The sequence below is a fragment of the Desmodus rotundus genome, chromosome 9 (genome assembly GCF_022682495.2).
Source record: "Desmodus rotundus isolate HL8 chromosome 9, HLdesRot8A.1, whole genome shotgun sequence".
Lineage (NCBI taxonomy): Eukaryota > Metazoa > Chordata > Mammalia > Chiroptera > Phyllostomidae > Desmodus > Desmodus rotundus.
In genome coordinates this window covers 15,733,477-15,745,886 of record NC_071395.1, presented here as the reverse complement: position 1 = coordinate 15,745,886, position 12,410 = coordinate 15,733,477, and the positions used below count along the sequence as shown (strand labels likewise).

The following is a 12,410-nucleotide window of genomic DNA, read 5'->3' as shown; positions in this document are numbered from 1 at the left end:
TAAGATTTCATGAGAATGAAATCGAATGTGTTCGAGCCTGTGTTCATCTCCATTATGGGACAGATTTTAAAATCTTGAACTACTATAAATATTTCCTGCTATTAGGTTTTCTTATTGTGAACCAGTTCTATTTAAAGTAACAAATTTCTCCTGGAACAAGAGCCACAATCTGAATTGATGAAGTTATTTGGGTTTATAAATATGTTTTTAGGAAAATGTAAAATAATTCTTGTAAGCCTTAAAGTATGCTACTGGAATAAGAAATACAGGATCACCACTATTTTAAGCACATGATATTTTATATATATATTTTTAAAAAGCACACCAAAGAGAAAATCAAAGCAGCTATGTTACTTGATTCTTTCTGCGCCTCCAGAAAATTGATTTTGGCTCCCCTCCCCTGCTCCGTGCATATTGTGGACATGTAGATTGGTATGCAAGAAGTATTGCGTACTGTGCACCAAAGCTTGAGAAATGTTCAAAGGTATCTGGTTTGTCTTAGAAGGATCAGTTTTCACATTAAACAATTCTTGTTGAACAGTTAAGATGTCCTATTACTTTTACCATTTCAAAGTGGGATTTTTTTGTATGCATTTTAACGGTTATTTAAGAGTCCCCGTGTGCTTAGAAAGGAATCTGAATATATGTACCTTTAAAAGAAAAAAAAAACAAAAAACCTCAGCACATTGTAGGTCATTCCATCAACACCATCAAATGACTAGGAGCTGTAGTTGGAACAATATGTAAAAATACAGCTTGTGAAAGATTTCCTTTATTAACTGTCATCATCCGCAGAATATATGTTCAAATAAACGTTGTGTAATAACTAAATTTGAGATTAATAGGCCCCTTAAGAAACAGCAAAGTCATTCAGAATAGTCAGTGAAAAATAGGCTGTAAGGCTGTTCCATGCACATATTGTCCTGCTTCCACGCTCTCTCTGGTGTCGTTCCCATTCATCACTGTCGGCGGGCTCTGTGCTCATTAAAACGCTCTCGCACAAAAGCAACTTAATTTCCTTAAGAGGAGAAGACACCTGATTCAATTTAGTACCCAGAAACAGTAACTTGAATATATTTTTCCGGGCCTGAATTGAGATGAATAGTTATAAACAAGAATATCCATCCCTCGCTCACTTCAAGATTAAGGATATTAAATAAGGTTTAACATTGGTATCAAGAAAGGGACCTGTAGAAAGAGGCGAGAAATATAGCTCACTTGCAGAAAAGTGACTGGATATCATTTACTCTTAACTTGCATATATATGAACTTCCGTTCATTTCTGTGATGTTTTTAAAACAAAGAGTTAAAGTGGTCATTAAAATGGTGAATTTTAATGGTACGTGTTCTAAAATTAATCTTTCTTTAAATTCGTAAATACCTTATAGCAATATATAGTCTTCATTTAGATTTATTTGTTGAGAAGAAATATTCAAAACTGATTTCAAAACAGTATTTTATGTCTTAGCCATTGCTGGTTAAAAAATACGGTAACAACCCTGACTGGTGTAGCTCAGTGGGTTGGGCATCGTCCTGCAGACCAGAGGGTCGCCAGTTTGATTCCCAGTCCGGGCACACGCCTGGGTTGTGGGCCAGGTCCCCGATTGGGGACGTGAGAGAGGCAACCGATTGATGTTTCTCTTGCACATTGATGTTTCTCTCCCTCTATTTCTCTTTCCCTCCCCCTCTCTCTAAAAATAAGTAAATAAAATCTAAAAATACAGTAAGAAATAATGGAACCAAATAGAAAATGCCCCTTGAATATTGAATAGGGTGTATAAACTCACATTGTAATGGACGTCCTGTATGTTTACTTCTGTATTATGGTTCAATAGTACTTAAATGTAATAGAGAAATGTATAAATCCAACTATACTTGTTATGAGATTTATGCAGTGAAAATAGTACTAATTAAATAGTCAATATTAAAATTAAAACTAAGATGCTTATCAGAAATCCATTATAATTGGCTTTTAAAACAAACAGAATAAACTTGTTCCCAATTCTTTTATTTTTATTCTTTTTGCCTTTTATGGCACTTTGCAAAACACCTGACAAGTAAAAAGAAAATATTTTGTGTTTCCATATTTAATGGGAGCCTGAGGATTGGAATTTAATCTTTGATGTCTTTATTTTTCAAACCGAACCTATGCTTAGAAAGGAGGTAAATATTAAGGACAGTTCTCCTTGTTAATTAAAGGCTGAAGTGAAATAAATTCACATAATGGAGGATCTTTTCCAGGGTAAGACAGTGCAGCTTAGATCTCCAGCAACTGTCACCAGCAGTCAGTTTTCTTTTCTTTGTTTTTGTGTTATGCCGTATGCAGTGGGAACAAGGGGTAGTGCTAAATACAGCTTAATAAGCCTAGCTAGGGGAAGCACTGCCTGGCTAGTCCTTTATTATTCTCTACCTTGTTTAGCAACATGACTGTATCTGTTAGGCTTCAGAGAATAGAGAATCAGACTACAAGTAGCTTAGCCAGGCAAAGACTTATTTTCTCATTTACCGAGATGCCTGTGGGTAGGAAGTGCTGGCATTTGTTCTGTGGCGTATCAGAGTGGCTATCTCTGCATTATTTGGGTCTTTCTTCTCTGGTCACAAAATAGCTGCTGTGCACTAGGCAGGAAGAAGGGAAGAAAGGCAGTGCCAGAAACTGACCTCCCTGCTCCCACACCCCATGAAGCACATACATCAATTTAGATCTCACTGGCCAGAAATTCATTGCATGGCAACCCTAGCTTCCCTTTCTCTTATGTACTTTTCGTGTCTTACTTAAAATCTTACTTAAGAAAATTGTTTCCTTCTCTAAAGGCATAAAGATAGTCTCTCATAGTTGGTTCTAAAACTTTGAAAGTTTTGCCTTCCAAATGGAGGTCTTTGATTTATCGAGCATTTTCTTCTTTAGTGTACTGTGAAAACCCAGTTTCTCCTCCTTTCCTAACTGCTTTAGAGTGCTGCTGTTGTCGTGTACAGCTTTCTCACACTGTTTGTGATTTCTGATTGTACCCCGTCAGTGGGGGTTGTTTTATCAGGGCACCCACTTTGGTCTGGATTATTCAGGTGTGGCCTCAAAGATGTTTTGCATTTGTGTCTTTCCGAAGACTAGGAGTTCCACTGGTCTTTGACCCATCTTCTCTTTTCTTGGAATTAATCATGAGTTTGGGAGTTTTGGGGTACGTAACTTCAGCCCCTTGCCCACCCTTGATGCGGGCCTCATCTTACTTCCCTGACTTTGTCAGCAGAGCTTTCCAGTTGCTCCTGTGTATCGGAACAGTCCTTTCCATTCTGCTCCGCCTGCTGCAGTTGCATTTCCACCTCCCACCCTTCTTTGCAGGACACACCCTGTGCGTCGCCTTGCTCCGTAGTCACAGGATTCCCGGGAGAGTGCAGCTGGCAGGCTTCACCTCTCTGGTTTTGACTGACTTCTATGTCTAATGCCTGGTGTTTTGTTTTATTTTGTTTTAATTCATATATGCCTTAAAATATTGTGCTATTATAATCTCTTTTTTGCGTGGTGTGAATGTGAGGATCATACACTGCATAAGATGCCATCTCACGGACTCAATTCCCCATCCACACCCTCTCCTTTGACAGCATCTCTGGCACCTCTCATGGTTTTCTAGTCACTTTTAGTTACAAACATAGACTTGGTCATGAGGATTAGCTTTTTGATGTTAAATAACGCAGGCCAGCCTAGTTTAAAATTCCAAATTCCCTGCTTTCCCATCCTAGGCTTAACCTGTTTATTTAAAACACAGAAAATTGTACTTTTTTTCTTAATGAGTATATACATATATGATAGCAATTGTGGATGGGATTATTTTCTTAATTTTTCTTTCTGATAGTTAATTATTGTTATATAAAAATGCAAATGATTTCAGGATATTAATTTTGTATCCTGCTAATTTACTGAAATCATTGGTCAGTTCTAGTAGTTTCTTGGTGGAATTTTTAGGGTTCTCCATGTACAGTGCAATGTCATCTGCAAATAATGACAGTTTCGCCTCTTCCTTTTTAATTTGGATGCCTTTTATCTCTTCTTCTTGTCTGGTTGCTGGGGCTAGGACTTCCAGTTCTATGGTGAATAAGAGAGGTGAAAGCAGATATCCCTCTCTTGTTTCCGATCTTAAGGGGAATGCTTCTAGTTTCTGTCTGTTGAGTATGATGTATAAAAATATAAAATAAGGTAAGCAGGACCATTGGGGAAGAGGGCCTGGACTGTTCTACTATTCTTCTACCTTCTCACCTTCCCTACTTCCGGTCTCTTTAGAGCCAGAGGGGAGAGTAAGAACAGATGCGTTAGAGACCATGGGACGGTCTTTTCTTATTGGTGCTCTTGTGATCCTGACCGTCAGTGCCCTCTGTCATAGCAGGTGTCCACAGGCTAGCTCTTTTTGCAGGACAGGTTAGGGGAGGGAGTTCTTTAGAGTATACCTCCACCTTTGCCCCTAAACATGTCCCTTAGCCTCTTATTGCTGGATTCTCTTTATCTGGAATGCTCCTGCTATTTTTGATCTCTCCAGATGAGTCAAGTTTGATGGCAGTCCTCTGAGGCATCTACTTGGCCCACGGGGAATTGACAGAACCTCAACCCCATCACAGATTTGAAGTACACTTGGCCCAGTTTACCCTCTCCTTGCCCCACCACTGTGGTCCATTCTAGGCAGCCTCCCCACCTGTCTCTGTTCACGTACACATCCTCCCTAACCCACCCCCCATCCAACTCCAGCGAATAAACACACTGTGATGTTTCTCAGAACTCTCATGGAGCGTACTCGGCTCCTTGGCCGCCTTGCAAGCACTTTCTTCCCTCAGTAAACTTCCAGCATGGGACAGCAATAGCATTCTTGCTTTCTCACAGTTTCTTCTATCCCCACTGTTGGTTCTTTTGAATATATTGTCCCTTCTCCAACTTGGGAGGTGTGGTGGGCACTGAGCTCTCTCCCCTAGAGGAGGAGAAAAGAGTCAAAAGACCCTCTATTCCTGGACATTTTCTCTTATTAATCACCTCTAGAATTTCTGGTTTGTTATTATCTGGCCTGCATGTGAAATGGTCCCTGGCCTAGTTTTCATGTCTTTTAAGGAGAACTGTGTAGATACATATCTTACTTTAGAACAGATACTTGCCACACATTCTCCACTTGGAGCATTGTCAGGAGTTCGGAAACAACCCTAAGTGCCCCATTTTGACATTTTAGCAAACATTTCTGTATGCATTGGCTGGGGAAGCGGAGTATGCAACAGTGAAAACTGGGAGTTTCATAAATTGACTTGCAATAGATTATCTACGCTCAGTATAAACGATGGGTTTCATTTTTTAATTCAGTGCCCTGATGAGGGAAAGAAAAGAGGGATGTTGCACTGGCATTGTGCAAGTTTTAGACGCAGTGTTGTAAGAGGAGACAGGGGTAGGACCCAGCCACATTCATATATTTGAAGAGCAGTCATTTAAAGGGGTTCCAAATGTGCGCATCTCCAGGGTGTGGAGCATGGTCAGTGTGTGGCAGCAAGGAAGGTGATGTTTTGGGGCTCACCAGAAGGTGGAACTCCATAACGTTTAAAAGCATTCAGCTTTTAATGGGAAATCTTGCTTTTATGAGTCAAAGGGACTCTCTGCCCCCATTGTTTTCAGGGTTTTTTTTTTAAAAAAATACCTTTTTATTTCAAATAATTCTAAAGTTATGAAGAAATTAATTCATTATGGAACTTGCTCAATTTTCCAAAATAATTTAATAAAGACAAGCTGTATAATATATAATGAAACATTAGTAAAATACCATATATTGGGTAAAATTAAGCTGATACTAAAAGCAATATATTATCTAAAAATGTGTAATATAAAGGAAGCCAATCTACACAGTATTAAAAAATCGCCTCAATATGGACTTTTTTTTTTCAGTTAGCATTGATCTAATTATCCTTCAAATGTGATTATACCAAAGCATACACTCCGCAGATGGGTTTCACGAGTTCATTAATAAACACATTACTGTGCAGGACATTCAGTCAGCACAAGAAGTATTCATTCCTTTATTCATTTATTAATGTTTATTGAGGGTCTACTGCGAGCCGGGTACTCTTCTAGGCACTGAGCACACAATTCTGTGCAAATTAGACAGAATTCTTGCTGTAAGGGGACATTCTCATAGAATGCAGCGTTCTAGGCAGGGAAGGGGTAACTAAATTGTCTCTAGCAGAAGAGATAAATGAAATGCTGTACTTAAAATCAGTGAAATGTCTCCGGTATGGCTTCTAGTAGGCCGAGGGGAGGAAACTCACATCCAGAGATTCTGCTCACATGACCTGAAGGATTCCACCTTAAGAACCAACTGTCTTCGGTGGTTCATGTTTGATATCAATTTATAAGGTTTGTATTTTCTTTAGCCATGTTTGTTTTAATGCACAAGGAATAGTGGATTTGGGGCTTACTTTCCAAACCACATATCCACACCCTAGAAATGCCCCTGGAAAATGCCCTTGGTCCGTCCTGTGGCTTCTCCTCCCCAGCACAGCAACGTGTGCCAGAGGGTGTCCATCCTCCCACTTGTCGGGCAGCGGGCAAGAGATAGCACTCATGTACCAAGTAGGGATTCAAATCTTAATTTCATGTTTTAAAAATATTTTTAAAATTTATTTTTGGACAGAGGAGAAGTGAGGGAGAAAGAGAGAGAGAAAGAGAGGCGGGGAGAAACATCAATGTGTGGTTGCCTCTCGCCACCGCCCACCCCCCCCCCAGCACCAGGGAACGTGGTGTGCAACCCAGGCATGTGCCCCAACTGGGAATCAAACCAGCGACCCTTTGATTCGCAGACTGGCACTCAATCCACTGAGCCACACCGGCCAGGACCTTAATTTCATTTTGAAATGAAATATTTATTACATTTTAACACAAAGGAATTTAAAATGCAGACAGTAAGTAGCTGAACATCTCCCTGGCCAGATAACTCTTATGAAATACAGAAAAGTAACATGTTAAAAACAAAAGCCAAACAGGACAGAGAACAAAATGAAAAATAAAAATGACCCTCACCCAATCCCATTCAACAAATTTAACCATAGTTAAGAGTTCTTTTTGTGATCCCTTTTAGAAAAAATAGTGTTACTGTTTTCTTATGTGTACCTGTATATATGTATGTGTGTAAATACTAACATAATCAGAATGCGGTACTGTGATTTATAGTAAGAAACATGAATTTGGTGCACTTGGAGAGGGCAGAGAGCTCTGTCCCCTTTCCCTGTGATGCCTTGCCCTGTGCGTCTCTTTCACCTGGCTGCTCCTGGGTTATGTCCTTTCACAATACAGCAGTAATCGAGTGAGTAAACTGGTATCCTGAGTCCTGTGAGCCACTGTAGCAAATGAATCAAACTCAGGATGGGTTTGTGGGAACCTGTGATTTATAGCCAGTTGGCCAGGAACACAGGAGACAACTTGGACTTATGATTGGCATCTGAAATGCGGACAGTCTTGTGGGACTGAGCCCTTAACTAGTGGGCTCTGACACTTGTTTCAGGCAGATAGTGGCAAAATTGAGCTGAATTGTAGCACACCCAGCGGGTGCCTGAGAACTGCTTATTGTGGAAAACAACACATGGAAGGGATTATACACAGTGGTTTGAAACTTGCTTTTTCACTTGAGAGATCAGCGTGCTTTCCTATCAGTATGGGCAAATCATCCTCTTTTTAATGGCTGCATCGTATTCCTTGGTACTTCTAGATTTTACTTAACTAACTCAATTGCTTTATGGCAGTGGTAACTTTTAAAACATTTGTGTTAAGCATATTTATGCCACTAGGTCATAACCGAGAGGTTATGGGAAGTAAAACAAGATGTCAGAGATGCTTCTATCGGCTGGGAGACTGAAGTCTAAATCTGTCATTGCTATTGCTCAGTTTGGCTTGGGCAGGCCCAGTCCTCTGTGTCTTCCAGTCCCTGGATTCTGCCGGACACATGGAGTAACTGAGTAGGCGAGGTAGGCTTTGAACATTTCTGGAGGCTCTACTTATTTCAGCAATCCATAACAAACATGCAGGCACTTAGGGTGGGCTTCATCAGATTTCTTCCTTAGAAGGCTTTGGTCTGCAGTGGGACAGGTAGCCACGCAGACAGGTCATTTCTGTAGTGTGGCCAGTGCCATGGCCAAGGTGTGTTCGGGGTGCTGGGGCAGCAGGTGTGGGGACACTGAGTCTACCTCGCAGTGTCAGCATGTGTGTGGAGGAGGCGATTGAAATCTTCTTGGAAGAACAGTGCCTAAGCGGAGTTGCCGAGATCAGTGGTAGAGAAGGGCACTCCAGGTCATGGAAGAAAGGGGTAAGAAGCAGCGTGGTGAGTTTGGAGAATTGTCAGAATATAAAATTTGAGGCAGGAAATGAGATCTCTCTCCAGACAGAGACCCATGTATGGAGAGCCTTGTATGTCATGCCAAGGAGTTGGAAATTCCTCACTAAGTCGGAAGACACCCCTGTCCCTTGTGTATCAGTTAAATACTCTCTGAATATCATCACTCATGGGAACTTGGGAAAACATAATTCCTTCCTCTGCTACAAGTGTAGGAGTGAGCCAACTATGAGCTTAATTATCTGATATTGAGCCCTAGATTCTTGGTGTAGTGTCTGATTTTACATGATTCTGTGGAGTACCCAAGCTTTCACCGATGATTGCCTGATCTCACTGCATGGAAGGACTGAGTGTAGCGTAGGTGAGCAAGTTCAAATCCATCACCTCTGTCAGAAAAACAACTTAGAATAAGGTGGCCTGCAGCGTCTTTGGGCACCTAAGCTGTCACTGTCATTTTATAAAATGCAGAAACACAGCCAACCATATGGAACATATGTCTTGTGTTTGGGTGTAAAAAGAGAACTGGAGGGAGTGCAAGTGTGCTGATTTGGTCTGATGAGTAGCAATTGATATTTATTTTACTTGGCTTCTAAGCCTTTTTATTTCTAATCATTTTTTAAATGTTAAGCAAAACTGTTATTGATCTAGTATAAGGTTGGTGAAAGGCACTGGCAAGAAGCAAATTAGGAAGAGAGGAGCTCAAAGGGGAAGACTTCCTTCCTTTAGAGATCAGTCTGCTTGCAGCACAAAACAGGATCGGGAAATGAACGCTGTCTGTGGGGAAGGTGCATTTCTGTAGAAAGGAAGGTGGCATTCCTTGTTGATCTCAGCACAGCTCATTTATGTATACTGTTTTACTTACTTTTCTCCCCACATAAAACTTTTTTCCTGAATCATCCATATCGGAATTCCAGGAAGATATGTTTATGTTGCTCTAGCTTGCAGTTGTCATCTGCAATGTTTTATTTAGCCAAATCTTTTTTTTTTTTCACTGCTCCCTGCACAACATGGAACACCATATGCCGTTACCCCTGTCAGGAAGCAAAGGTTTCCCTGGTCTGTGCCTGTATTTATGCCACAGAGGAGGTGTGGTCCAGTGCCATCTTTTATTGATGGGGCCAGCAAAGGAGAAATCTAATGAAATTATCAAAGCTTTGAATTAATTATGAACTTGAACAGGAGAGCTAAGCTCTCTGGAGCCAAGGATCTCATTACCCATGCACTCTCATTGCATCCTCTTCTGGAGCAGAAGGCATTTTCAGCTACAGCTCTTAGCTTGGCTTTGGACTTGGTTCAAACTCGCTGAACTGACATCGTCTTCTTACTACGATGTGGCTGCTAATGTCCACGATAATTAACTTAATTCTGCTCTGGATATGCAGGTGATGTCAATAGGGTTTCTCGACCCCTCCTTTTGCCTTTTATTGTTTTTTCTTTTCTTTCTTACTCCTTTCTTTCATCAAATGGGATGTTACACAAGTTCCTATCCTTTTTGAATAATGCGAGATGCTTTTAGGACTCAAGTGTAGCTTCATGGAATACAGACATTGATTTAAAGTTAAGAGCTGTATTACTTCTACTGTGTATTCCCTGGATATTTAGGTAAGCAAAGTCGAATATTCTTCTCTGAACTTTGAACACCCAATAGAAGTTTTCCTTGCTTGTTTCTACTGTAGAACGAATGGAGTAGCAATAACTTCCACGGTCTGAAAACATTGTTCCTAATTTTAATGAGTGCTGTATGGAAACCACTGGTCTCACCCTGTGGGGATCTCCTAGGACTTGGGCTCCCTGACAGAGAGTAGTTAATGTTTTCTTTACAATTCTGGGTTTCCTTTCCCAGTAATATGAATTTTTTTTTATGAATAGATCACCCTCTGATTGTCTTAACTTTGGCAGCAGAATCAGTAACAATAAGGCTTCAGTTTGCAGTCGGTCGCAGTTCTATGGTGCTAACGCAGAGGTTCGGAGCGTGCATGGCGAGCCGTCTCCACTGGCTTTGGACCCCCGTTACTTATGAGTCTCGAAGCTGCGGCTCATCTGTCTCGGTGAACTGTAGGCCGCTGGCAATTTCTGTAGGCAGTGACTAACTTTGCTTTATAGCGTCAATGTTTTCAGATTTTTGAATAGTGGGGATGGGACAATGATAACCTTTGGTTTTTCTTTTCCTATTCACCTTCAGCGAGTTTTCCCCCCATTTATTTTCTCTATAGGCAGCAGCAATATTTAATTCAGCCTTTGGAAGTTTTTTGGTAAGTAAACATGGTTTAACTTGTCTATTATAACTTTTGTTGTGATATTGTTTGTATGAAAGATGTAGTGATATTGGACTTCTTTTACTATATGGTTAAATATAAGAGTTTTTGTATCTTTTATGATCCATTATCCATAACCTGGAGAAAAATAGTTAATAAATTAAAATAATTTTTCTTTTACAATATAATTTGTAGACTTGGGTTTAATATTCCATTTAATGGATTCATGGAATCAGTTAAAACACTGTGTGTCTCTTTATAGAGGTTATGTCAATATATTGATCATTTAATGAGGTCTTTTAGATTATTATTATTTTGTATCATGGGACTAAGGATTTTGAGAAGGAAACATGACCCAGCTGCTCAGAAAGGGGATGCTAATTTACTTGTTGACATGTCATTTATTTTGTACATTTCATTGTCAAAGAAGCTACTGTCTTGGTTTCTTCTGAGAAATCTATGTGAAAAAAATTTGAAATGAGGAAATAACTAATGAATATTTGCAAGAAAATGCAGCATTTTTGATAGGCAAACTATAAATTGAATGTAAAAAGATTAAAAATAGTTCAACTTTCATACATATAATTACAATATATTATAATTAAAGGATAATACTATTTTAGCATTTTTAATCATTTTTAAAATAGATGGTATAACAAAAAATGTGGTTTGTATTATTTGTATTATTCATTCGAGAAAGAAGCTGAATTTTCTGTTAATTGAATATTTTTATTTATATCCTCCCTAAAACTTTGCTAAATTTAAATTAGAATGCTGTACTTTTAGGTACATAACCTATTAGCAGATATGTAGTACAAATAATTGAGAGTAGAATCAATGGAGTATAAACTGGTTCATGTGTCCAGGCAAAATATCAATTGCCTCTGTATAAAGTGTTCTAGATGTTACTTGTTATTGTATGTATTTAAATGTAGTTAAAGATTTTAAATGTATTTATTACAGAGTATTAATTCTATATGCTTCTATACAGATTTTAATGTTTCAGTGTTACAGAGCTTTTACTTACGTAACTTCTACAAAATATGTTTGGGACATATCTTGTTTTTAAAGTAGTAATGTTGTTCCTGAAGCTGTATTGTTACTGGGTTTCTGAAGAGAGATAATAGAGTCTCTTTAATGAAAATGATCTCTTGACCTACTTATGTTAGACTCAGTAATATTTTAAGTCATTATTACATGTGTGCAAGTATTATTTTCTGTACATTGTCACAATTGACAGAATAATATGTTAAATATGATCTTGTTGGAAGCCAATTTTTTTGTGTGTGGTTTGGAATCATATACATTGCTATCAAAGCATGGTTTCCTAAGCTGGATCTCTACTCTTTTAACCGTCTGAGGTCACTAAGAAAATAGGTTGAGACAATTGTCTGAGTAACTAAAGCGAAGTGCATCGTCCGTATTTGGAAAACAAGCTCACTGGGTATAGTTGCTGCTTTGCACCGACTCTGAACAACGAACATATCATGGCATTTGTTCTGCAAGGTCTAATTCTTTGATAAGGTCCAGCGGAGTAAAACTTGTCCTGGGGAATCCTCTGGGGTTTTATTATGCTTTTTCACTTCTAAAAATTTGTGCATTCTCACTTCTTAGTCTTCTGCTTTTTTCCCTCTGTCTTCTATCTTATCTTAGTTCAATTAATCAACAGTATTTATTGATGTCCTGCCACACAGAATTCCCTTTCTGGTAGCTCTAGGGGGGTGCAGAGAAATATGGTATGGGTCCCTCTAGGTTGTGAAATTGACACATGCAAAAAGAAATACAATATAAAAGTAAAGAAGCCAAACAAAAGACGTTA

At 39.2% G+C, this 12,410-nt stretch overlaps 1 protein-coding gene across 3 annotated transcripts in view; it reads left to right on the top strand.

Annotated features, from left to right (window-relative positions):
* The window catches only part of SLC10A7 (solute carrier family 10 member 7), a 195,069-nt gene that overhangs the window by 48,536 nt on the left and 134,123 nt on the right, over window positions 1-12,410 (top strand). For 2 of the 3 annotated variants that reach the window (XM_053930614.1, XM_024568980.3), the window contains exon 5: window positions 10,550-10,588. The exons of the other annotated variant lie outside the window; for it this stretch is intronic. In XM_053930614.1, the coding sequence (XP_053786589.1) occupies window positions 10,550-10,588 (39 nt within the window). The remainder of the gene's footprint in view (window positions 1-10,549; window positions 10,589-12,410) is intronic. 3 annotated transcript variants of the gene reach the window in all.